The sequence below is a fragment of the Pyrus communis genome, chromosome 15, assembly GCF_041283825.1.
Source record: "Pyrus communis isolate YQ-2024b chromosome 15, ASM4128382v1, whole genome shotgun sequence".
Classification (NCBI taxonomy): domain Eukaryota; kingdom Viridiplantae; phylum Streptophyta; class Magnoliopsida; order Rosales; family Rosaceae; genus Pyrus; species Pyrus communis.
In genome coordinates this window covers 42,515,929-42,543,312 of record NC_142579.1, presented here as the reverse complement: position 1 = coordinate 42,543,312, position 27,384 = coordinate 42,515,929, and the positions used below count along the sequence as shown (strand labels likewise).

General features: G+C 35.0%; 2 protein-coding genes across 4 annotated transcripts; both read right to left on the bottom strand.

The window, feature by feature from the left end:
- Positions 1 to 472: 472 nt before the first annotated feature.
- On the bottom strand, positions 473 to 27,384 carry LOC137743942 (uncharacterized). Its single transcript, XM_068483868.2, has 3 exons — positions 26,730 to 27,384; positions 2,476 to 2,576; positions 473 to 1,295 (listed from the first exon to the last, which is right to left on the bottom strand). Exons 1-3 carry the CDS (start codon positions 27,254 to 27,256, stop codon positions 628 to 630), a joined length of 1,296 nt encoding a protein of 431 aa, XP_068339969.1. The 5' UTR covers positions 27,257 to 27,384; the 3' UTR covers positions 473 to 627.
- LOC137716502 (replication protein A 70 kDa DNA-binding subunit D) lies at positions 2,912 to 19,970 on the bottom strand. 3 transcript variants are annotated; one of them, XM_088685206.1, is made up of 13 exons: positions 19,842 to 19,970; positions 16,407 to 16,500; positions 13,298 to 13,374; positions 7,669 to 7,816; positions 6,672 to 6,945; positions 6,466 to 6,565; positions 6,249 to 6,373; positions 6,097 to 6,178; positions 5,881 to 6,013; positions 5,566 to 5,723; positions 4,364 to 4,813; positions 3,395 to 3,547; positions 2,912 to 3,304 (listed from the first exon to the last, which is right to left on the bottom strand). In XM_088685206.1, the coding sequence occupies exons 4-13, from the start codon at positions 7,810 to 7,812 to the stop codon at positions 3,256 to 3,258; spliced, it is 1,668 nt and encodes a 555-aa protein (XP_088541332.1). In that variant the 5' UTR covers positions 7,813 to 7,816; positions 13,298 to 13,374; positions 16,407 to 16,500; positions 19,842 to 19,970; the 3' UTR covers positions 2,912 to 3,255. The 3 variants fall into 3 exon arrangements, with proteins under 3 accessions (XP_088541332.1, XP_088541333.1, XP_088541334.1); XM_088685207.1 differs by having other exon boundaries at positions 16,407 to 16,495; positions 19,842 to 19,957; XM_088685208.1 differs by lacking the exon at positions 4,364 to 4,813 and having other exon boundaries at positions 2,974 to 3,304.

Sequence of the window (27,384 nt, the reverse complement as noted above, 5' to 3'; positions counted from 1 at the left end):
AGTTTATCATTACTGCATAACATTTCAATACAATAATATAATGTTATATATATATATATATATATATATATATATTTCTCCACATAACATTGTATAATTCGATTGAAACGGTATAATAACAATGAATCTGTTTCTAGCTACATAAGTTTCTAGATACACTAGTTTTAAATTGTCTAGCTTGCCTATTTGATAAAACAGTTTAACAAATACACTTGCAGTTGAGCAGTTGAACTAAAGCTGCTAAACCCATTAAGCAAATCTATAATCTAAACAAAAACAAAAATATAAGTTGGTCTCACCTCACTAGCACCACCATGTGAAAATGATACTGAAAAACATGTATATACATGGAACACACAAAAATTGGAAAGAAAAAAAAGAAAAGAAAGAAAGAAGTAGAAGTTAGCAAAGTTGATCTAATTAGGCGATGCAGCATGCTCGAAAAGAACTTCCTTCAACGGACAGGAAACCATTGTAAAAGTATTTTAAGTCAATCACTCATTATATTGGAAAGCGTTCAGATTTGCCATCATATATGATTGACTTGGTAACATCCCAACACAGGTAAGTTTATTTACATATACTCACAATGACCAAGTCATGAGAGAACTTAAACGACGACCTTAATCACGACTCTATAGCCTTGTAAATGACCACGAAACATGGGAGGATGGCCCTCGGATTATAAACAAGAAGTTCCTCGAGATTGGAATAGATTCCGGCGAATCCGGCTACAGAATCGTAGGAGCCAGCAGCTGCCGACAGTTGGGACAAGCCATCCTCCTCCGGCGGCCCACCGTCTGCAATGCGCCGCACCCTGCCAGCAATGACACGGCACACCAGCATTGCCCTGCGCCCGTCGGTACAATTCAACGAATCATGGGCCCTACCGCTGCTGGCGGTTGTCCGCACTCCCTTGCTCCCACCTTGATCACCTCTCGCCACGGCTTTGCCTTGAAAACCGTGACGGATGACCGTGCACACTCCACAGCCCGGTACGGAGCCACAAAGGCTGGACGAGCCACGTGCGCCGAGCGTGCACGAGATGCTGGCGCAGTGGAACCGCAGCAGCTCGTTCCCGTCTGCCGCGCACCTGGGGTCCTTTCGCGTGCTGCTCAGCGCACGGTTCTTCACTGCGTCTCTGCAGTCTTCGAACCGTTGGATCGTGCGCTGCGTGTTTTGAACCTTTAGTATCCGTTCGATCTTGCAGAACGGGATGTCTTTCTTGAGCCAGCTGGATTTGAAGATTATTTCCACGATGTTTCGGCCGGAATCTTCGACCCCCAGCTCCGATACTACACCATTAAAAAATTAAAAAATTATTATTTTTGCATCCATTTTTATATTATGTAATCCTTTTCAAATATAGTAAAACGGTTAACTACATTTTACAGTCATAAAGTTTGAATGTTTGCATTTTACCCTACATGATATTTCAATGGTTCCGATTTAACTTCTTAGTCAATTTCATTGTCTAATTAGACATTAAATGATGATGTGCATTTACTCACATTTTTAGCATATGTTAATCATCAATTTCATAAAAAAATTAAAAAGTAAAAGTACTAAACATTAAAATTGATGGTTAATGAGTGCTTAAAATATGAACCAAGTCTATATTACATTTAATTAGGCAGTAAAATTGACATAGGTTAAATTGTTCGCAAAACACTAAAAAACCTATCTTGTCACTGGGGTCGTGAACTCGTGATGATTGAGTCTTGACATGGCAAGTGGGGGTATATAATGTTAAGAAAAGCAACATGAATTACTATTCATATGACGTTGAATCTAATAACACAACGTTATATACTGTTTAGAACATTGTCTTGTAAAGAGGGAAACTACAGCAACGGGGAAACAAATAAGATCGTGTCCCTATTATTTAGGACAGGCCACCTTACGAATCAGGATCATTTATTTGGTAGTGCATGGACAGCTGTAGCTCTGTACTCTTGGAAGTTCCTTTATAATTAGTTATATACTAGATGCAAGAGTTGCGGTAAATTAAGTACTGTGCACAATTTTTTACTCATGCACGAAAAAAATATTATCTTTTGATTTTTTTTCTCAATTTTTATCAACAAGATTATATTATAAATCGCTCAAATTTACGGAAATTGAAATTCTAAATTAAGGACGAGAAGATATGCACATTATTTTGACTGACTCAGGACACAAGGTTCAAAATTAGCTTGTAAGATATATAAACAAAGTTTTAGCCAAAAAAAGGGGGCTATCAATAAAATATTAAAAACTATATATAGAGACAAAGTTGCGTGCACTTTATTACAAATATAAGGTAATATAAACTCACTATTTCTACATAAGAAAATTGTTAACATATGATGGATAATTGAAAGGATAAATCATAGGGCAAAATAATTTTTCCGATAAAATAAATAAAGCATGAAATAATTAAAGGAAACTCAGCATGAAAATGATTAATTTCGTGAAAAATAGATTATGTAGTACCAGCATGGCGAATTGCTTGGTGATGCTCCAAACTCTCCATCTTTGGGAAGATCTCTCCACACTGAGAGCAAGCACAAATAGTAGACCTAGGAACTGGGCACCTGTAAAAATATCAAATTATATCAAATTTTTTTTTCTCTAAGTTGTATTTTAGACTATACTAGAAAATGTGCCCGCGCGATGCCGCGGGACTTGAATACATGATGTTGAGCTGTATGATGAAGATATGTTTTATCTGGATAAATTTAACACAATGAAGAATGAAGAGAGGGATAGATGTGTGAATGGGGTTGATAAGATATGTAGTTTTGTTTTTATATACATTCAACTTAACTGATGTGAAAAGACATTGATCAATTAACAGAACGAAAGTGAACGTTTTGGTTCCTTAATAAACAGAAGTAACATATAGTTTACACAAATGTCGGCCCTGTAGTAAAGGTGGCAAAATAGATGTCATTTGAGTTAGGCACATGTTTGAGCAGTTGACAAAACATATAAAAACTGTTTTGTTCTTATTCTAGCATCATAGTTTTGAAGCACAAACGCGCAAAGTAAAAACTATGCAAGACGTTTGTTTCCTTAAGAAACAGCAGTAACATGTTGTCCACACATATTTTGCCATTACATTTAAGATGACAAAATATGTCTTGTAGGTTGGTTATCTGTTTCAGTAGTTACCAAAAAACAAAAAGAGTGTTTCGTTGTTGTTGAAGCAGCCAAGTCCTTAAGCTAAAATGTTGAAAGGCAAAAAGATGTAGAAAGCCCTGCTGCAGTCGATCACGGAGATTGTGGTGTTAACTTCTTCTGAGAGTGGACATCTTCCGCACTATAACAAAGAATATAAATTATAGTTTAACAAATGCTACCATGATGTTTGTTATGTAGGTGTCTGCTGGAAAAACAAATTGTAATTTACCTATCTTTGGTTTTTTTGGTTTGAGATTTTGTTTTGAGTGTGGCTATCGGCACTTTGTCTGCTGGTTCAATTTTGGGGACAACCAGATTGTGGAATTCTTTAGCAATTCTAGCAGAATTGGTTGTGTCTGTTTGGTCGCCGCGAGGTTTTTTGCTGTCAATGAAGGTACAAATTTATAAGGTTAGAGAACATCTAGGGAAGGGAGAATGGGACCAGTGAAAGAAGACAACTTTGGAAACCCAGCTTCGTGTAAATTTCATTTCTCCCTTGCGGCAAGAAGTAAAGAAACATGGAAATCAGTTTGATTCCTGCTGTGTTAGAATTATTGATACAGTGAATGCAGCACGGCATTCTAGTGTTAAAATTAGTGATACAGGTAGAAAAACAACAAAAAATCATGTGCAATCGAATCAAGTGTTGAAAAAGCAAAGAAGAAGTAGATGTTCATTATGAAAGCTATAGTAAGAAAAAAGAGAGCTCAAATATGTTGGCTTGGTTTGCAATAGTATAGCTGGTAAGAATGCAAGTGGAAGAATTGTTCTGAAGAGAAATATATAATCAAAAGCAACTAAAAGTAAGCTATTGGAAGAAATTTAGAAACTCACAAACACCAGCACTAAGTTAGACGCAAGCTCAACACAATTTAAATAGTAAAAATTCAAATATATATATATATATATGCTCTTGAATTGAGAACTTCATCAAAAGAAGACTGAAATATCGTTGAACATTGTTTTGGGTAATCAAAGTTAAAACGTAACAAACCAATAAAAAAAAAAGAGTTAAATCGAATCCCATGGTCAATGGGGTATCAAATTGTAAACAGTATAAGTCTAAAATTGTAGTATACCTAAGAGAAGCATGGTTTGGAAGATTGTAAACACTATAAGTATAAAATTGTAGTATACCTAAGAGAAGCATGGTTTGGAAGATTTACACATGAGATTTTAAAGCAAGAGAAAACTTTACCTGTTAGATTTGTCCGGTTCATTAGGAAACAATGCTCTTTTTGAAGTCTTTGTGGGTGCAACTGACTGGGGTTGTTGATTTGGTCGGTGAGAAGGCATCACTGGGCTGGGGGTCGCTTGAGTCATAATATGTATCCCTACGGAGGGAGTAGGTGTTTTTGGTGTGATCAAGGCAATTGTTGGGCTTGAAAGCGGTTGATCTTGGAGTAGTCCATGAACTATGAAGTCTGTCTTTCCAAAGTCAGTGTTTTGATTTCCAAAAGAGAGCTGAAATTGTTTTGTTGTGCCGACCAAATTTTTTAGAGCTGGTGGAAGTATGAAAGGATCCTCATGTCCATCCTCTATCACCAGAGTGTGGCAAGAAACACGAAGTATTTTTTCGGCATGTCTTCCTATCATGAGGAAGTTATGCTGATTTGTGCTATCTTCCACAATAAGATCTATTTTGAACCTAGGTAAGATGAGGATATTTGGTTGTTAGGAAAAGAATACTGCTAATAGCAATCTTGTGGGTAATGTACCAAATGCAATAGAACCACTATAATGCAGGGTATGCATGTATAAAATGGATAGAAAGAAAGATTATTTAGAATTAATTTACCTCACATCAACATATTGTGCAGAATGAGAAGTGTATGTTTGAAAGTTTTGAGTTAATGAATCATGGAACAACATTATAAGCTGATTTTAGCTGCTGGCTCTATAATGTAGAAGCACAAATGGAAATGATGGTTCCCAAAGTTTGTAAGGCATAGTTTAACAATTAATATGATGTTCAAAAGTTGTGCACTGGAAGTTTAATTCCCAAGTAATGAACATGTGTAAATATGAATAAGCACGACTAAAACACATAAAATAAGGATGAGTGCAACCCAATGACATAGAAAATAGATTGTTGTAGTCTAGAATTCTTAATTGGAACAAATTTAAAAGGATATTTTACAATGGTCTTATTTAGAATCACAGTTGTTAAGCAGAAAGTGATAACCAAAGAAGAATTTTTGAAATGATTGTTGAATGTATTTTTTATAGCAAGGCTTGGGATGCACACCATAGGGGCATCCTTTGTATGGATGAAGGATCATTTATGTATTATGTAATCCTTGGGGAGACGACTTATTTGTCATAATTGCAAGATAATAAAAAAGGATTCAGCAACGTATTATAAGCATCATATGTAAAATAGGTGTAAAAGTATATTACCATGGTTCGGGTAATCTGTTTATGAACCCATGTTCATTGCACTCAAACGATTCAGAGTTTTTCTTGACAACTTTATGGCAAGACGGGCATGATTTGTACCACCAACCCTTAGTCAAATCGAATTCAACAATAGTTGCTTGGCATACGAAACTTGCATTCTGTTATGGAAACATGAGGTTTTGAAATTAACTTTGCAAACATGGAGTATAAACAGATAGAGAAGCAAAGCAAGAGATGGTTAAGTTAGATGCAGCACGAAAATCTATTAGTAAAAAGAGGTGGTTTCGGTGAATAGTTTGGTGATGACAAACTAACCTTGTGCAAGGCAGGATCAAGTAAAAGCAATTCGTCAATTGTTTTTGACTCAGTAGTAGCACTGACTGCACGGCCCGTATACATCTCAGCTGAGGTGGGCAGGATTTGAAGAGGTGATCTGCTATGCTTAAACCTGTTTTGTGCATGTTTAGGGTGAGAAAGATTAATGGAAGAAATATAAACGAAAAAGTTATTAAAGAAGGGTTGTCGATTTACTTGTCTTTGTATTCAGAGAGTTGTGGAATCTCTGGATTGAAAACACAAACGGTTGATCCTGTGCTTCCGAGAACAGGTTTTCCTGTAAATATGAGATAACAATTAACAAACTGAAACTTTAAGTAGTTAGATAAAGCATGGTAGGGTATAACCTTGGTATTGTTTTACTTTCAGGCTTGTGAAAGCACAAAATACGGGTGGCAAAAGTGCTTGTATTCCACTGGTCTCAAAACCTGTTGCAGTCTCTCCCCATAAGGTTATTCTCACTGTTTCGTCTCTGTAAGTAATACAAAAGATGATGGTTTGGTATATGTCATAAATAGGGTGGCATATAAATAATATTTAGAGTTTAATGTAAATAGTAATTACCTAATGTTTTGCAAGTTTAGATTTCTCTTCTTTGCAACTCTTGTGTTCTGGATAGTGATTTCTTCAGTTGGTTGCACAGCCGTTAGGCAACCAAACACATCTACATATAATATTTAATGGGAGGAATGAGTGGACACTGAAGGCAACAAAAACATATAAATGATCAAGTTAGATGTTTGAGCGGCACTTGAAACTAAATTTGTTACCTGTAAGCTCAACATCGTTGTCGATTCTTTGATGAAGTTGATTAAGCTCAATTAAATTGAACCAGTGCATTGGGAGTTCTTGACTTGTTTTGTGAATAGGAACGATTGTGGTTTTCCTATTCAATTCAATGATAGCTGCATGAGGGACAACCTTGCTTGATCTCTTGTTGTGAATGACACGAAATTTGTTGATTTCATATGCATTGCCGACACTTAGATGGTCCAAAAAAAATTGGATGTCTCGACCGTTCATGGTTCCGTGAACCGCATCTCTCTTTTAGAAGGAGAATTTTAAGATTAGACATAATACTAAATGAGTGGGATAACATTTAATGCATATAGTTTAAGAATCATGTAAACATGCAATATAGTCTATTTGTGGCTACTTAGATAGCATTTAAGATCATATGCAAGATGACAATGGAGATTATTCAGAGAATCAAATCGGTAGTAGTTGAAGCAACTTTGCAAAATGACATTTAGTTTGATTTGTATAGGTTAAAAAACAATGAAGAAAAATTAAGGAAAAGAAGACTTGATAGTTCATACTTAGTTTTGTTTCTAGAGGCATAAAAGCTTTGTCAAACAGAACAAAATATAATATTTGTAGTGAAATCCAAAGATAGGAAAAGTGTGCATGGTGCACTGTGAAATTTTATTTATTTATTTTTTTTTTTTTTTGAACAAAATTTATTGAAAGCCATGCCATCATATGGAGAAAATAGGTTTTTCATTTGTTGTTTATTTGCATGAACTTGTTAACCCAGTATAAATTTAATGTTAAGCCCAAGATCATATCTAGTGAAACAATTAATCAGACAAATGGTAATTATGTAAGCGATGCATAATTGGGTAGCCATGTGTATAAATCAGTTTCTTTGTGGAATTTAGTCTATGTTTGATTACAAAGTTTGTTGTACTGAGAACATGGCATGCACATTTGGATACGTAAAAATGCTAGTATTCAACAATAAGTAAGAAGGTGTAAAAATCTTACATCCTTATCAACGAAGACGCAATCAAGACTTATAGGTTGAGGATTATCTCCAATGCTTTTCGTGACCCATATTCTGCATACCCTGATGTGGAGTTTGTTTGCTGGCTGGTATGGCGTCAGAAAACGAACTGCTTGCTCCTCCATTAATCTAGATATATAAACAATTTAGGACCAAATTAAATTCAAAATTGAATAACGTGATTTAACAACTAAGTAGTGAAGTCATGTTTACAAAAATAAACAAATGCACAAAATAATAATACAAAGTTATACCTTCTTGTAAATGTTTTAAAACATCTTTATAAACTATGTTTTTTGTATAACCGTAGGGCATGTCGCTATTGTGAGCAATAACGATTTTGAGACCCTTTTTTGAGGTGACTCTAGATAGCGCAACATATAGTTGTCCATGTGAAAAAACAGTTTGCGATAGATATAGGCCAACAATTTTTAAGGATTGTCCTTGGCTTTTGTTGATTGTCATCGCATAACAAAGTTTAAGAGGGAATTGTCGCCTTCGTAGAGTAAAGGGATATTTATGCTGAGATGATTCAGTAATTATCCTGGGGATATAAACTTTTTCACCAATGTTGCTTCCCGTTATGATTGTTGCTTGTATAATTCTGTCGTTCAATTGCATCACAACCAATCGTGTTCCATTACACAATCCACTGCTTTGGTTTAAATTTCTAAGCAACATCACTGGGGTGCCAACTTTCAAATCTAACTTGTGGTGCGGTAAACCAGGTAAATCAAGTTGGTTTAGAAATTCATTTGGATAAAGCACATCTAAATTTTCTAAATTTTCTGTTGAAGAAGAGACCGTATCAAAACTGAGATAGGTACGATTATCGCCGGGCACCATACCCAACATAAAAGCGTTTATTTCAGTTGTTGTATCATTTCGTGGTGTGACAATAGCTCTTTCTTTCAAATATGGCACATCTCGGAAATTAGTTTTGAAATTTGTGTACACAGCTGAAACCATAGCTTTGATAGGATCTTCATCAAAACGGATAAGGAATTGTTCTGGAATTTGAACCCAAGAGCTTTCTTCATTAGTTGAAGGTAAAGAGTTGGTAGCAGTATCGTTTCCAATGTCTAATATCCACTTTGCAAAATGAGTGAGTTCTTGTTTTTCTCTTTCGTCCAAACTTGGTTTCGAAAGCCTCATGTTTTGCTTCAAACAAAATTTTGTTAAATATGGCCAAAGGTATGAACTCGTCAATGAAGCTTCGACAATGTCAGCAACACTTCCGTTTGGAACAACAGGAAGAATTTGTCTAAAGTCACCTCCAAAAAGAATCGGCTTACCTCCAAACGGCAAATGGTCAAAACCTGGTTTTGACCCCTTAAGAACATCACGAAGGGACCTATCTAGGGTTTCAAAACATCGTTTATGATTCATAGGTGCTTCATCCCAAATAATGAGAGTAGCTTCACTGATTAGGGTTGCAAGATGAGTCCCTTTTTTAATTTCACAAACTGAGCAATCTGTGATGTTGATAGGAATTTTAAATCTAGAGTGAGCCGTTCTTCCACCAGGAAGTAAGAGGGAGGCAATTCCAGATGAAGCCACTGCTAAAACAATTTGATTTTGGGATCTAATTCTAGCTATGATGGTGGTCCACAAAAAAGTTTTGCCTGTTCCACCATGACCATGTACAAAAAACAGACCAGGTCTGTTGTTGTGAATTGTTTGTATGACACTGTCATAAACATATTTTTGCTCTTTATTTAACAGCTTGAATAGGTTTGAGTGCTCATGTTTTAGTGAGTCAACATTGTAATCTAACTCTTCTCTCAAACTCCTGTTTGTAATTCTATCCATCATCAACTTGTTTGGTTGTGGTAGGTGATGCTTTGACAAAGAACTATTCGAAGCAGCAAACAATTTTTCTAACTCGTACAAAAGTGAATTCCTAAGTTCATCTTGGTACTTAGAGACATCTTGTAGGCCAAAAGCATTCATCATGTTTTTCGAAATGTCATCACACATCGTCTTCCAATGTGTTTCAAATAGTGTTGATGGATTAGCAACATTACAAAATAGAACCAATGTGACAAACAATTGCCTTAATTGAAAGGATGATGCAGTGACAACAGCTTCTAACATAGCACTATTCCATTCCTTATCATCCCCTAATAATCCAAGCGAGGTGCATGCAGCTTGGAATGTGGGTTCAAGAATGCCTTTGACAGTCCTTAAATCATTAAAACTAAAGCTGCCTTTTTGGTAATTTAGTAGCAACCTCAAATAGTATAATTCACCCGCAGCAGGGTGAATATACGCAACCCTTCCTAGAGATCTACCTCTTTTTCTACGGGTCCACTGTTTTTCATCATTTTTCCAAACATACTTGGTAGGGAACTCAACGTAAGCTAACATACGTGCATCAGGGTCTTGGACATTGGTTTGAAACCATTGGGTTAACATAGTGCTTTCAAGATTTGGGTGGTTAACAACATGGTTTAGATCATCAGTCTCTCTAAAAAGAACATTTTGGTCAGATGGAAGGTGTACAGACAACCTCTCAACCGATGGTTCTCTAAAATGAATGTGAAATTGTAACAATCTCCACACTGCTTCGTATGGGCATAAGTATCTACAGTTTAGGTAAGCCACAACCTCATCAAACTCATCATCCTCAAAAACAGCTCTAGTTCGATCAACACCTTTAGTTATGTACTTAAAAAGATACTTAATGAGTGTTGATTGACAACATGATTCAACGTTTATATGTGCTTGATACTTCAACAATAGCTCACGGTTGTAAGGGACAACAAATGTATTATCTAGCTTGATTCCGTTTTTAAGAACAAACAGATTTTGTATATCTCGACGCTTATATGCAACGAAACCCTCTGTGGAAAAAGTGGTTTCACTTGTGAAAGATTTAGGAAATTTTTTTGAACATTTGTTTTCTTTCATGCAAGGTGAAAATTGATTCGCAACACCACATGGGCCGTGGATCATGTATTGCGAAACTGCATCATACCCAGCTTTGTCACGTTCTTCATCAGGAAGCTCAGCCGAAATGATAGAATCAACATCGTAAGGAGAATGACATTTATAATGTTGATTGACCCATAGCAAGATATGACAATGAGGAAGACCTCTTTTTTGGAACTCAACCGTGTAAATCACTGTTTAAAAAAATAATAAATATGCAGAAGTATCAAAACCATAGACTCTTAGGACTTGCAGTGATAAAATAGAAACAAATAAAAGGAAAAAATTGGTCAACAATAAAGAACTAACCAGATTCGACATCGCCAAAAGGTTTTCCTGATTTGAGGTATTTAATCAAATGGTCAAGTTTTGCTTTAAAAATTCTGGAAATTAAATCTGGCCTGTCTTCAGCTTTACAACCAGGTTTATCACGCAGATCTTCAATAATTTCAGGCCATTTAGCGTTGCATGTGAAAGTGATAAATAAATCAGGATTTCCAAGGTGGCGACATATAGCCATGGCATCTTGATAATTATTTATCATATATCTAACACTGCCAGTAAATGAAGTTGGGAGAATGACCCTTTTGCCAACAGAAGAACTGGTTGCATTTCCTGCTTTGAGCGCTTCATGAATTCCTTTAAGACCTTCTGTTCTAAAAGAATCTTGATTTGCCCTAATGAAATCTAACCTATCTTCTTCAAGTGTCGCATATGCATCAACTAAGTATTGTTGAAACAATCTGCCGCCTTTCAACAGGGTGTCACTATGTCCTGGTCTATCTTGAATTTGATAACCCAAAAATGCTCTCATTGATACCCCCCCAGTCTTTGGTTTTTTGCCCCTAAAATTTGGATTCCAAGGAAGACCTTTCCGGTACCCATCTTGACCGTATGGGAAAAGAAGAGGATATTGTAGAGCCATGTATTTAGGATGTAACTTTGTGATTCTTTGGAGGCCATCTGTCCTATGCTCCACAACAATATCTCTTTCGGTGTGAAATTGGCCAATGTCCCCAACTATTAAGCCACCTATCTCGTCACATGTTGGCAAATTGTATTGTACATCATGGTTACTCTGTGCACCGTACAAACGTAGACGTAAATTACTTGTGGAGCTTTCATCAATTCTATCCCTGGCTTGCCTAAAAAGTTGAACAACCTCATTACACTCGTCTAGCATTTTAATGAGGCCACTAACAACCTTTTGATCGAGTTTTTCAGATGCTTCTGATCTGTTCAAACAACCGATACGATTACTGACTTCATTTTGAGTGTCATAAATGTAGAGCTGTGCAAATTTAGGATTGTCGCCTTCTGGAGGCAACAAAGAACCCATCAAATGATGCACTTGACCATTAATTTTAAAAACATATGGACCTCGACCTTTGTTGATCGATGGATCAACTTTGGCCCCCATTGAAGTTAATGCCATCATTGAATTATACGATCTAATATTTCTTTTAAACTGTAAAAAGCTTTGAGAATTTGTGGGGTTTAACAATTCATCCAAAAAAATGGGTGTGGGTTTAGCACGTGGGAATTGAACTTTTTGACTCATGCAACACGCAGTAAACTGCGGGGTAGAAATAGAAGAAGTACGCTCAGGATGGTTTTTTGTCTGCTCTGCAGACCAAAATAGAGCACTGCAATATTGACATTGGCAATTTCTTAATCCAAAATCAACATATTCTGGATCATTCCCTATAAAAACAATGAATAATAAAAGCATACATCAAACCAATTGATAGAAGTTAATTAACGAAGATAAGCAAAATTTTGAAATCAGCAGCAAAATGTAAACAAAGTTATATTGAAAGAGTGCATACTCTTTCGTTTTTTCTGATAGGTTGCCTGCCCAGTGATGAGCGGGTTTTTAACAGAATGAATAGTTGGAGCATCTTTGGCTAACAACCGGCGCATAGTGGCATGGTCAGCAAGAAAAAGGGGTACAGAAATTTGATGAGAACTTGTTCCAGCAGCTGAATGTGAGGTAAGAAGACCTCCAACAGGAGTATGTTGTTCAAAACTTGATGTAAATGTTTGGGGAGGGTTGTTTCCTTGGTTTAAAAATAGTAAAGAGGTTGAAGTATTGTTGTATTCGTCGTCATAACTGATGGGAACATCTTGTAATACGATATCATCAAGATTAACAACCGCAATAGATGTAGGCGAATCAGCACGCTCAGTTCTAGTGGCATTCCTAGATAGCCCTATTCTTCTAGACATAAATCTACATAAACGGAAAAAACCACACAGCAATGGTTTACTTTCTAACATAAGGAATGTGACGATGAAACAACTATGGTAACCATATGAAATGAGCGGTGAACCAAAACCCATTCAAGCAAGAGGTCTTCAGAATCGCAAACACTTTGTTAACATAATAGTAAAAACATAATCCTAATCTTTTTAGATTAGAATGAAGAATAAAGACAATTGATTTGTAATTGTTTCCTGAAATAGTGTGGTTTGTCAGTGCAGAGTGGAAAATTAATGATTAAAGTGAACGATGATTGCAAAAATATGGTGATAAAGGAAAGCAGCATAAATATCGAATAACGACGTTACTATGATCCAAAAAAGCATGCATTGACGATTGAACATGTAAACCGAGAAAAGAGTAAAAATAAAAAATAAAAAGTTAAAGGTTCTTTAAAGGGACAAAAATCTAACCGTTGTAGAGACGAAAGTGTAGCTGTGAATGAATGCCACCAAAGAACAGTGCAGGACTCCAACGATAAAAACAAAACCTAGAGAAATAGGAAGACAAAATATAAACACGTATATAATTAGAGAGAAGCCAAAGACAGAACAAACATCGAACTATAAAAACTAATGCACGGCTCAACGACATTAATATAAGACATGCATTTATAAATTTGACAGAAACAAACAAATTATTTAGGTCTGACTCACTTTAGACCGATAGATAGTGCAAGATGAAAAGTGTATATTTAAGAGTCTAAGCCCTTAATTTCCAACAATAAATATATTTTAACAGTCGAAGACGGAGTTGCACCTCACGTAGTTAATGAACAACATATAGAAACATTTGTGATGGATGCTAAAGGATATGCATCATTTGAGAGTTCGAAGATTAAAGCTTGCATTTAGTATGTGTTAGATCCTATAAACGTTGGAAAACTTTTTCATTAAATATGTTTAGGGAAACATAGAAATCTACGATGTGATTCCATTGTTCCGTTTCACAAAGTTGGTAGGTTGGACTCTTATTAAACGGTGAGCTTGATACAAATTATTAATGATATAAATATTCCAGGATGTTTTGAGTTTAAGCACCATCACTTAAACATGTCAACACGTCGATAAGTTGACTGGAACAATTTTATTTATAAGAAGTAAAAATTGAAAAGAATCATGAAAAATCTGTGATGGTGGAAAAAATGGATTGAAGTCAGTCTAAGGTAAGTAAACATAAGAAACATTTTATCATGGTCATAATTCAACTTGAAATTCCTGTCTAACGTGATGAACAACTTTGTATCCATAGCTGAAGACCCTAAACATGTAAACCCCTAATCCATACTTTTAAATTGACACCCTCTAATAAAATTGTATCCAACTTTATGAATCACTCTGAAGTAGTTAAAAACCATTAAGTTGAGAAGTCATTAAAGATCCAAACATTAAAATCATTGTAGAGGAACAGTGAGGCGACCAATGTCGTTTGTTTTCACAGTTATCAACACAACTACGAAACCATGAGCATTAATCTTGCTACCTAGGCAAACCTCACCATCTCTAAACCCACCCTTTGCACACCGCAGGGACCTTTTCTATTTACAATTGTTGCATTGTTTGCATAATACGATGCCTTCCATATTCAAATAGTTACATACCAACCGAGAATAATAATATAAATTCGTCGCTCACCCCTTTTTCCCCATTTGAAAAACCACCCGAAAAACCACATTAATTACCATAGTTTTTAAGAATTCAGATATGGCTGCAAAGAATGAACTAACACAGCATAAAACATATGTTTTGGAGTAACCAATTAAAAATTGTTGAGGGACCAACTAAAATTTTCAAAGTTAAAAATGAGAACAGAATCTTCATAAAAACAACTAAAGTTGCAATTTTAAAATAAACAAATAATATCAAAACATTAATAGAAAAACTGTTTTATTAGTGTATAACCAACAAAGAAGCATGAGTCAAACGATCCTATCAAGAAAAAGAGAAATGGAAAAAATATATAAGCAGAGAAACATATTCCTAGCACGCCAACACTTCATCCTTGAACGGTAAAAGGGTTAATTGTTTACATTATTGATGTTATGACCAAACAAAAGAGGTTTACATGGTGTTTATCTTATCTAACACCCGTTAAGTCTCTATACATTAAAAACCCAGAAGGATGTTACGGCGGAGGCAAGAAAGAGCAACAAAATTCCAATTTTGTAGCAACAACCAAACTTGTAGATCCCACCGAAAACCCGCCAAAAAACATGTTAAACTTCTTCATTCAACGGAAGTTGTTCTTCCGGTGAATCACTGTGATTTGCAGGTGAATGGATAGTGTGGACGACCAATTTGTTTCGGTTTGCACCCTTACCATAAACACGCAAACCCATCCTTGTTTTTTCTATTTTGACTCCTTTCTTTGTATTGGGTCCTGGGGCAGTTTCTCTATATATCTGTATCGTTCTTCGAAGCCTGTTATTGTTTCGAGCCTCAATCAGTTTCTTTAAATTTTTAACCAAAACTCCTCCTAGAATTTGTTGTTCGCTTCGATCAATCTCTTTGACCATTTTATCTACCCTGAATCACAAATTAAATATAACGTCAATACTTATGTTTGTTAGAAAAATCTACTTAGCTTCTAGGTCTTAGAATAACACAGTAAAAAAAATTTTAAAATTTAAATATAGAAGTTGTGATTTTTTTTTGGAAATATGTCTGGTTTGTTGAGAGATTGGAATTGTTAACATCATTTATTAAAGCACTTCGGGGAGGATGAGACAGTAGACCATCAGATAAACCTAACGAAAAGACCAACCAACCAAAGTAACTAACCTTCGAAGAACGGTTTGGTAAAGTGAGAACGTAACAAACAAAGGAAGGAACCAAAAGAAAACATATAAAATGTTTAACAACATTTGATAAACAATTAAAAACATTGGGTTAGATAAGAATCATAGAGACACCAAGAGACTTTCACACAATAACAGAATTGCATAGACAAAATTTAAACCAAAAAAAAGAAAGAACTATCGGACCTTTGGAGAAACAGAGGTTACAAAGAACTTAGATTTGTTCGGAGAGCGTAGTTATTAACAGCACTTATTAATGTACTTTGGCACGGATGAGAGGGTTGACTCTTAGGAAAACCTAACGAAAACACCAACCACACCAAGCACACCAACCAAGCAAAGTAACTAAGGTTTGAAGAGTGGGTTGGAAGATTCAAAACGCGACAAAGAAAGAAAGCAATTGACCAAAAAAACATATAAAATGGCTAACAACTTTTGACTAAGAATTAGGAACACTCGGTTAAAGCAAAATCATAGATGACACCAATGCACCTTTGAACAATAATAGAATGGTTGAGACTAAGTTAAAACCAACAAAAAGAAAGAAACCAATGAACTTGTTAAGTATCAAAAGATCACAGAGATAACGAAGAATGAAAACAAAGCAGGTAGCAAACGAATGACATAAGCTGATAAAACCAAACAATCGACTGAAACATGATAAATTTGCATTAACTCAACCAGAAAGCACGGGGAAACAATGTATCTTAGTTTAGGTGACATACCAAAGCCTTGATTCAGATGCAATAGGTGCGGATCCCTAGATGAAAGGCAGCAAGAAGAGCAGATCACAACGTTGCAATAACACCTTGATCTAAACTACAACAAATCAATGAGATTGAGAGTTAGAATTCGAAGCGCAAACAAATGGATACAGGAAATGTAACTCAATTTGCGACAGTGCAATGGACTCTAACTGGGATAGTTCAATGGACTTAATGTACGAAAAATTCACATTTAACGAAAGAAAAGTTGCTAACAATGGGAATGCATCTTCTGTCACCATATTAATTTAAAAGCCTAAAGTAAGGATGAGGTATTGTAATCGGTTTTGAATTAGTATGGAGGAAACAAACATTTGCTAAAATTTGAATTTATCATGTCCCCAAAAGCCAAGTCTTCCCACTCAACAGGCAATTTCCATCGTCAAAACTGTTTTCTAAATTCGTGAAAACATGAAAATACAAAGTTCCTAAAAACCTACTTAGCAGTTAAGAAAACACATAAAAAGCGCTGTTTGAGCAGGTAAGTCGTCAAGCACAGATTATTTCACTACCTTTTAACAATACACCAGTAAGCTTATCACACTAAAAACTGATATTAGCAAATACAATGATGAATGATGTGAAACTGAAGATGTAATGAAAGCTTATATTAAGTAAGAATGAAAAGCCGTATTTCTATAACTTGAAAACAAAATTTAAGTGAATGGCACTGTAACTAAGGTTATTGAACATGATTAACCATGCGCAACCCTCAACCTTGTAACCTGAATCAAATTGGTTTCACACATACCAATAGAAAATCAAATTGATTATGACATACTTCCAAAAGTATATAAACAATATAATATAGGTTAGAATCGTTGAGTATTAATCTATAGTGAAGGAAGCTGTTAAACATATATGCTTAGGTAACTGAGTTTCAGGCACCCTTATTTTTTCTTGCTACTGGACTGAACAAAAAAAATGAGAATGAAGGGCTAAATCACTTCCAGTTAGTCTTCTTATTAGGCTGTGACCAATCTACAGTACATGTAACATCATATTTGAAATCGAATTAACAGATTTGATCAAAGTTAATCTTCTTATTTATTGATTCAGAATCGATTAACATCATATTTGGATAGATCAAAGTTAATTTAAAACCTAGAAAATATTAAAATATAATGAATGAGTAACCTCATTCTTATTACATTTTTCGATTTTAATTAAACCACCACTACAGAAAACCATAAGTAATATAAAGATCAAAGGATATGTTATATTAAGTCATACTATATCAAGTTGGACTGAATTAGCCTTGATTTATATAGATCCATTTATAATGGGATTATCAAATTGAGATCCTAGCAATTGCATATTCTTTATTCATGGTACTATAAAAGTGGGTATATACTAAGTTGGAATCACTACAGCAACAAAAAAAAAAAAAAAAAAAAAAAAAAAAACAGAGAATGCAACATTTTCTCATATTTTCGAATCAATTCTAAACCCTAAAATCGTTACGGCTAGACCTTTTATTCACACCTCAGTTGTTGTTGTATCCCTACATCTATGAATCCAATTTCATTTAGGAAACAATGCAGAGGATAAAATCGAAAAAGAAGTATGTACCCATGATTAGTTGTCTCGTTTATTCTTTACAAACTAATCACATATTTAAAATCTAAGTAGAAAAGCTTTGCAAAGGTAATAAAAAAAATGGTGTATAACTAATTAGGCTTTTGAACATGTAATCAGTGTGCAGAATTGTATACTTAAAGATGGCAATGCAGTGTATTCTTCCTCCCAGAATCAGGGTTCCTGAAATTTCCAAAGAAAGTAAATCCGTTAGGAAATCCGAGAAATTGGAGGACCAAATATCATTAAATTTGAGTTAAATGAGGTAACATACAACAATTAAATGAGATAGTAAACAGATTTCAAATCTATGAAATGTAATGGTTGAAATCCAACCAAATCTAATCGTTCAACCTAATGCTTTTAATCCGAAATCTAATGGTTGAAATCCAACCAAACCTAATCCTTAAACCTGTTCAAATTAAAACGATATGGCAATTGGCAAATTGGCAGATCAGAGTTGAGTGGAAAATGGTTGACTTGACTAATAAGTGAGTGATGAGTTTAAAACTCATCACATTTTCTCACATGCATTCTCCTTGGTCTTGGGATGGCGCAAAAACAAAACCACCACCCCACCACCTCCACCTCCACCTCCACACCCACCTTTACACTCACACAGAGTCGCTAATACAACCCAACCCAACCCAGCCTATGTGGCAGACACACATTTCAGACTCCCAATTTATTCACTCATAACTTCATAATTCAAATTAACATTGTGAAACCAAAGATGGTTACATCCTTGGCCTTCACAAATTTTGGTTAGAACTATAACGTTGTTTCAATTTTTAAAATTTGATAACAGCAAGCAACAGAGCAGATAGTATTAAGATCGAAAATGCATTCCAGAAACCGTGGGAAAACTGTAAAAGCTAAAAAAACTGTGATGGTGGAACGGATTAAATTTGTGAGAGTGCAACAAACAAAGGGTATATCTCAGAAGGGTTTAACTGACGACCAGTCATTTATGCTTGATAATGTTCTGAATTTTTAAAAACTGTTAACTGATTGAAAAACCACACCATTTAAAGAACCGGTGGAGATCAGAATAAGTATGAAATACTGCATAGATGAATGAACAGCCATTAATATAATTTTTTTTCTCAGCATGGCAGCAACAATCAGAAAAAGAAAAGGAGAAAATCTATGGGATAAATTTAAAGTCTATTTGAAAGGTTCAATATATTTGTTTGTCAAACTCAGTGATCAAACTTCATACTCATGCTTTCCAAAAAGAAAAGAAAACGAAAAACTGAAATCATTGACAATTCGAAGCAATATAGTAGCTACTATTAAGATCCAAAACGAATTGTGGAAAGTATGGGGACCAAACACTATTAGAAGTTGGAAAGATATGATGATGCAGCAGTTTGACAACACAGTTTGGGAAACTTTGGGTAGGAAATATGCTCGCAAGGAAAACCGACAATGGGTGAGTATGAATCTCAAAGCTGGTTATGTTTAAATTACTAAATTACCATGATCGTTGTTGGTTTGTTTTCACCGATGGTCTACTTTGTATTCAAGTTCTTGTAAAGAAAATTGGTCATTTAACATGCTCTTTTCTAAATTTTAAAAAGATCGTAATTTATTAATAAATTCAATTCCCAAATTGAAATTGCAAAGAAAGTAGATCCGTTAGATGCTCATGTCTTTCTTGGTATAGATACTCATATTGTGCTTAATTAGCATCACACATCATGATATTAAAGTTCTAATCATGTTAAACCTATGCCATGTCGCATATGCATTCAACTCAATACCCTAAAATTACAGCCAAAATTAATTGATATTATCAAGAAGTTGAGACTTTACCAAAGCAGCAAGGTAGCAGTTGCAAAATTCAAAGTCAAAAGCTTTCACTTTGTTTCGATCTGCAAAATACCAAAAAGACATTTACGATTGAGGAAAGAAAACACATTTGATTAAAGAATGCACTTCAGCCATTATCAAATTGTCAACCGAGCGAAATGTATAAAACTATAGAAATTTACACAACCAAACTTTATACTTTTTATCAGCGAAAAAAAGAGCAATTTACCTAACAATAAACATGAAATTACATATTGAAATTGATTCAACAGTTTTTAAAGATTCAAAAACTGAACCAACAGACATTTTTTTTAATATCAAACTCATTGTGTCATCTGAATTCACTTGTATACATAAGCTACCAATGCAATCACTCTGCTACCACATTTGGTAAGCTATTAATAGCAGAGGAAAAAAAAATTTACAGAACAAACTCGCAATCAAAATGAGTTACGATCTGAAATAAGAGCGTAGCGATCAAACTATTCGATAAGAAACGATGAATCAAAGCAATTTTCTATCAAACAACTAAGGACCTAAATTGTAACGTCTATAGGGTAACCTACACTTAAAAGAATTAACCATGCCAAAAGCACGGTATAAATGAACTAAATTATGAACTCGACAAATAAAAAGCGTAAACGTTAAACAATTTAAAAGAAAAGAAAACAGCCTTTATTTCGGCTCTTGTTTCCTTCCCCTTTTCTTTTCCCAGATACTTCCTAGTGGGAAATATAAACCTTTAATTAAGTGAACACGTCAGCCAAAAAATTGACAGGATTAGAGCAAAAGAAAGCAACTAAGAGGTCTAACTTATGTGGTTGAGCACTCTGGGTTAACAAATACCCATCTAACCCAAACCACTATGGGTTTTAAATTATTCTATCCAGGTACAGTGATGGGGTTTCACTGGCAGTTGACGACCAGTCATTTATACTTGATGATGTTCTCAATGACCATTCGGATAAAGCTATTAAAATGTGTTCTAGAATTGCACACCCTGTGAAGGGATCAACACCAGACCAAGTCCCTAGAAATTGGCCGCAAAAAACCATACTCTACCTCCCTTACCCGTTCCCTTTCTTCCAAGTTAGGTTGCCTTGCTGGATTATGGCCAAGTGATAGATCTACCGGATGAGTTGAGAGTTGGTTATGCTAACCTTGTTCTTGCCAGTGCCGACGGTGACCCTATTAGAGTATCAGAGAGCCACATGTAATGACTTCACTGATACTGCCTTAGTTCAAACTAAGCTATTAAGGCAAGAAAAACTAAGGTTGAGACATGACCTGCAAACTGTGTGCAAGTGCATGTGAGTGCAAGGCTCATGGAGACAAAATCGCAATAGAGAAAATAGGTGAATTAGATCATCAAACACTGTATCAATAAGTGAGATTGAATAGAATGGGGTGTTATTGTTGTGCTCAACTTGGATACCAGTATATACATGCTTTGACGGTTGGTACGTACATATTTCCAAAGATATAATATACATACACATACATATATATATATATATATATATATGTATATATACATATATATATACATGTGTATGTGTATATATACACATATACATGTATATATACGTACGTATATATACATATGTACGTATATATATATATGTATATATGCATACATACATACATATATATGTATATATGCATACATACATACATATATATGTATATATATGCATACACACATATATATATATATGCATACATACATATATATATATATATATATATATATTTATGTATATGTACATATATATATATATATATATGTATATATAAGCATTCGGTAAACTTCAGACGTACACCAATTAAATGAGATAGTAAACAGATTTGGAATCTATGAAATGTAATGGTTGAAATCCAACCAAACGTAATCCTTAAACTTGTTTTCTCGAACACCCCATACTAAACAAAATGCATGTGACCTTTAGTTTATAAAATTGGAGGCTGTTTTCTCTCTTTGTGCCTTTTAACAATTCACCAGTAAGATCATGTGAAAAAAAACTTATATTAGGAAATCTAATGGCGAACAATATGAAACCGAAGATGGTTACAGCCTTGGTCTTCACAAATTTTACTTAGAACTATAATGTTGTTTCAATTTTAAAAAACTGATAATTGCAAGCAACAGAGCAGATAGCATTAAGATCGAAAACGCATTCTGGAAACCATGGGAAAACTGTAAAAGTAAAAAAAACTGTGATGGTGGAATGGATTAAATTTGTGAAAGTGCAACAAACAAAGGGTAAATGTCATAAAGGATTAACTGACGACCAATGATTTATACTTGATAATGTTCTGAATTATCAGCCGGATAAAGCTGTTAAAATGTGTTTTGGAATCAGTCCTTTCACAGCATGTTTATCCATGTTGTTTTTTTTAACTGCCTTTTATTTAGAATTGCAAGTTATGGCTATAATTAAATTATCCAATATTTGTCATCTAAAATTTTCCAAACAAAAAAACACATCAAGGACAATTACGCAACTCCAAAGTACAAATGCTAAGTGTGTTACTTCAACCGAAATAACTTCTAGATACAATGAGATACACATGCTCATTTCAGAAATGGAATCCATAAAAACTGCAATAGTTAAACTGCAAGCTAAATCGATTAAGTAGTCAGAAGGTAAACACACCAATTTTCAAACAAAGTGAAGAAATTGAAATTGTCTTAGGAAAACTAACTAAAAGTTGATGTAAATTCATTGTAATATTATCTAAGAGGCTACATAGAATGTTAATATTGCATGATACAAAAGCAATGCAAAATCTACACGTTTAGGTAACATCATTATGCTTAAGAAACAGAAAGCATCAGAACAACATCAAAAGTTACAAACTTGCAGAATCCCAAATTACACTTTCCCATTGAGACAATTTCTAATGTAATTTGTGTGGTTTTCGTAAAAATATTAACTTGGGTAAAATCATATTCCACAAAATTAGAAATTGGGCAGTGAAATTAAACACTAAAACTTCACAGGCAACCAGCAGATGATGGAGCTAATATCCTACGAAAAAGGTTAGAAAAACAGATATCATACAGGAAGGAAGCCGCTCAGAAAAGGCAACTGAAACACAACTATTTAGACAACATACATCAATTTTCACGAAGCATTTAGCACAAATGTCAAAAGATACACCAATTGACAGAAACCAGTCATAAACACCATCAGGAAGCAAATTGCACAAATCAAACCCCAAACCTAATGTTTCAAATCCTCTTGCGATACCCCAAACCTCTCTCTGTTTGAACCCTAAACCAAACTACTTGCAGGCATAAAATTATGCAAAACATAACAGAAAATAGGTAACTTCAAAAACATGGTGGAAAACCATAAAACTCACAAAAACATAGTGGAAAACCATAAAACTCACTCTGCGAAACAAAACTTTTGGTGGCTGTTATTTAACATTAGTCATGTCTATAGATATTCATGCACGTACACAAACAGATGCATATATACACATGCACGCATGCATGCATACCTATATAGGCATGTACATACACACATAGATGCATACATACATACATACATATACATGTACATACAAACAGAGATGCATACATACATATGTACATACACATTTATATATGCACACATATACATATAGCTATACAGATGCCTATATATATATATATATATATTTAGACATATACTTAGGTATATATTGATACATATACTTGCACATACATTTGTACATAGACATACAACAAAGTTTGATAACCACAATCAAAGCAACAAAAAAACCAAAAGCAAAAATTCAATGCTTTAAGTAGAAAAAGTTAAGTTTGGTTGTTAAACCCATTCCTAAAGATGAAGTCAAGTATTCATAATCAATCATTGTTGCATCAACAAAAAATTAGAAGGAAAAAAATTCTAATGACTGAAACAGATGACTGTGAAAGGGTTAGGATATACCTGCTGCTAGGAAATCCAGATTCCAGTGGATGAGACTCTGTTTCTGAAAAAAGTGCGTATACTTGAGCTGCAAGGATACATCACATAGTAAAGAAATTGGAAGGAAAAAGAGTTTGTATTGAAACACAGTAAAGAGATTTGCATCAGAAATTACTTTGTATAAACAAAATTTAAAATGGATAGATAGATACCTCACTAATGGTCTGTCTTGCGGCTGCTGTGTGAATGGATGGTTTGATCTGTAAGGTTGTGTTGGATTTACATGCATATCAAGAATGAAATCAAAAGTTAATTTCAGAAATATATAAGAAACGAAGAAATGAAAAAACAACCTAGCAACATATGGATTCGAAAGATGTGAAGTGGAAAATGAACCTGAAGATGATTTGTTAAGAAGCAAACAGTAGGAAAGTATGAAGAAACAGAAAAAAATGAAAACAGTGCAACCCCTTTGTTTATAAAGACAGAAATATCAGCTAAACAGTGAACTAAACAGTGAGCTAACAGCCTACACACCCTAATTTAAATGCAATAAACTTAAAAAGGAGTCTTAATTTTGTTTACTCATAAGCAAAGGAAAATAAAATTATGAAAAACAGAAATATCAGAATTTTCAACATTGTGTAGTCCCCTTATTTGCAAAGACTAAAGAGGAAAGTCTAATAGGTAAGTAAACAATTTTAAAATATCTAAGACAGCTTTAATGAAGGAAAAATTAACCATGCCAATTTTGATAAAGGGAATGGTAAATCAAACAGTGAACAGCAAAATTCAAACAAAAGTTAACAAAAAAATTTTAAATGGATTGAGAAATACCTCAGTAATGGTCTCTTTGGTGGCTGTTGTGTGAATGAGGGGTTTGATGTGTATGCTTTTGCTGGATCTACATGCATATGAAAAATAAAAGTTATAAGTGCATCCCAAAAATACAGAAGCAACCAAGAAATGGAAAAACAACCTAGGAACATAGAGATATTCGAATGATGTGAAGTGGAAAAGGAACCTGAAGGTGATTTGGTGAGAAGCAAATAGTAGGAAAGTATGAAGAAACACACAAATGAGCAGAGTGTAACCCCATTATTTATAAAGACAGAAAGCTAAAAAGCCTAAACTCTCTAATTAAAAAACAATAAAGTTCAAAAGCAGATTGAATTTTGTTTACACATAAGCAAAGGAAAAAAAATTTCTGAAAAACACAAATATCAACATAGTGCAGTCCCCTAATTTAGAAAGACTAAGAGTAAACTGTAACAGTTAGCTAAACAATTAAAAATATCTATGACAGCTATAATGAAGGGAAAATTAGCCGTGACAATTTAACAGTGTAACCCCCTTATTTACAAAGACAAAGAGCAAGCTGTAAACTTAACTAAACAACTTTAAAATATGTATGACAGCTTTAATGAAGGAAAAATGAGCTATCACAATTTTAATAAAGGGAATGGCAAATCAAACAGTCAACAGCAAATGGAAAACAATAAACTGTGTAAACTTAGATATGTTTTACGAAATTTTTTTTTTATTTGTTAAGCTTTCATGTTGCTGTAAATTTAGGTGTTTTCTCTCTGTGTTGGTGTATCTGCTTAAACTTGTCAAACGTTGGTTAATCTTATGGAATATTTGATATACTTCACAGCTTACTGCATATGTGCAATGGAGCAGCACAAATTTATCTACATTATGGTTGTCAGGACAATGGATTAGGTTGTAGGGAAAATGTGGACATATAGCTAATCCTAGAGGTGATCTAAACAACCTGCTAAAGACTAAGAGCAAGCCCTAATAGTTAAGTAAACAATATAAAATATCTATGATAGCATTAATGAGAGAAAAAATATCTATGACAATTTTAATAAATGAAATGGCTAATCAAACAGTAAACAACAATTAAAAACAATAAACTGAAAAAGAGTTAAATCCTAAGGTGGGCTAAACAATCTATAAAGATGTATGACAATTTTAATGGAGGAACAAAATATCCCTAAGAATTCTAAAACAGAAAAAGATCAATCACACAAAAAGTAATCAAGAAAAAAACAAATTAAATCAGTGGAAGATCCTAATTGACAAAAACAGAGACATAATCTAGCACCCAATTGAACAATTTATAGACATCCGTTAGAATTTGAATGAAAGAACAAAATATAAAAGAAAATTTTAACAAATCAAATGGCAATTAGGCACCAAACAATGAAAACAAAAGCAGTGCAATACCTTTTGAATCAAGGGAGAAAAATGAAAACCCAGACGCTGCCATTCGTCCCTGAGGCATGCCCTCCTCACCGACTCTGTGCGTAACCCCTGAACCCTAAAGAATACACACACCCATGCTTTCCGCTGTGTATCTCTCTCTCTGTCCATCTCTCTCTCTAAAATGGGAGAAAATCCCATAGATCCTGGCAGAGGAGCTAGCAAAATCTTTCTCACTCAGTCCAAATCCCTACCTCCCATTCGTCTCCAATCTGTCAGGCCCTATGTTAGTCGCTCTGTCCCCTCTCTTCCCTCGCCACAGCGACACCCAGCTGTCTCCGAGTCAAAAATGGGAGCCACTGTCTCTCTCAAATTCGTCAGCCGTGATGTCCGCTTCCCCTCTCTCCCCGAGTCAAAGCTGAAATGCAGGCCCTGTGTCTCCATGCTCTGTAGTCGCTCTGTCCCCCTCTCTCTCCGCTCGACACAGCGACACCCAGTCATCGTCTCTCTCCAATTTGTCAGCCGTGATATCCCTCTCCCCTCTCTCCTCGAGTCGAAAGCTGCGAACGGCTGAAATCAATTCTTAAGCCTGAGTGGCAATTGTGTAAATAAAACGAAAGTGTGTTAAAAGCAACCGAGTGGCAATCCTGTAAATAAACTGAAATGTGGTGCAAAACACTGTTCATTTCTACAGTGCAATTTTGCCAGCTTCTTTAGACTAAAGTAATTTGTAAACAAAAAATGTATTTATATCTACCTGCTAGGGTCAACGATCATGTGGCACTCGTAACACCCAGAGAGCTTCCGGAATTGCATTCCTCTGGACGATGATGACGTATGATAAGCAGCGAAGGAACCAGAACCGTTGGATCTAGCTGACCGAGTCGCAGGTTTCCTAGACAGCAACCCGGGTTCCTGACCCAGCGTGCTACTCTCGGGCGACGAGTTGTCAGCTCTGTGAACGACCCTAGTGTTGCCATGAACGACATCTCTGAAGCTGCATATGGAGCTGCAGGACGACCCCAGCTTCGAGTAGCCTCCACTTTGGCCGGCTGCAGCGCCACCGACAATATTATTTTTCGATGGGTCGTGTACTCTCGACCCTTCGATCTGTTTGCAGGTCAGGAGGTTCTTGATGTGGTCCCATGAGGAGGAGGAGGACCGTGGTGGTGGTTTTTGTTGCTTTTTATTGTTGGAAGACGGCTGCTTTTGCCTGCGGTTTGGTGGTGGCGTTGCCTTCTTCTTGGGCTCTGTGGCCTCTGGTGCAAAAGTGAAGAGAGCCATAGAAAAAAAAGCAGATCACTGAGAAATTAAAGAAGTGATATTATAGAATTGGAGAACAAGGTCTCCGCTATTTCATATTTATATGGGACAGAGATAAGAAAGAGAGAGTGGGTAAAGGAGATTTGTGG

What these genes read in the sequence shown, in the direction of transcription:
- LOC137716502 (XM_088685206.1), bottom strand. Translation starts at nt 7,812, where the DNA reads ATGGAGGAGCAAGCAGTTCGTTTTCTGACGCCATACCAGCCAGCAAAC. An exon ending in CAACGATGTTGAGCTTACAG is followed by an intron (nt 6,566 to 6,671) that starts GTAACAAATTTA and finishes TATTATATGTAG; the next exon opens with ATGTGTTTGGTTGCCTAACG. An exon ending in ACCAAAAAAACCAAAGATAG is followed by an intron (nt 3,305 to 3,394) that starts GTAAATTACAAT and finishes TCTTTGTTATAG; the next exon opens with TGCGGAAGATGTCCACTCTC.
- LOC137743942 (XM_068483868.2), bottom strand. Translation starts at nt 27,256, where the DNA reads ATGGCTCTCTTCACTTTTGCACCAGAGGCCACAGAGCCCAAGAAGAAG. An exon ending in ATGATCGTTGACCCTAGCAG is followed by an intron (nt 2,577 to 26,729) that starts GTAGATATAAAT and finishes ATATTTTTACAG; the next exon opens with GTGCCCAGTTCCTAGGTCTA. An exon ending in CCAAGCAATTCGCCATGCTG is followed by an intron (nt 1,296 to 2,475) that starts GTACTACATAAT and finishes TTAATGGTGTAG; the next exon opens with TATCGGAGCTGGGGGTCGAA.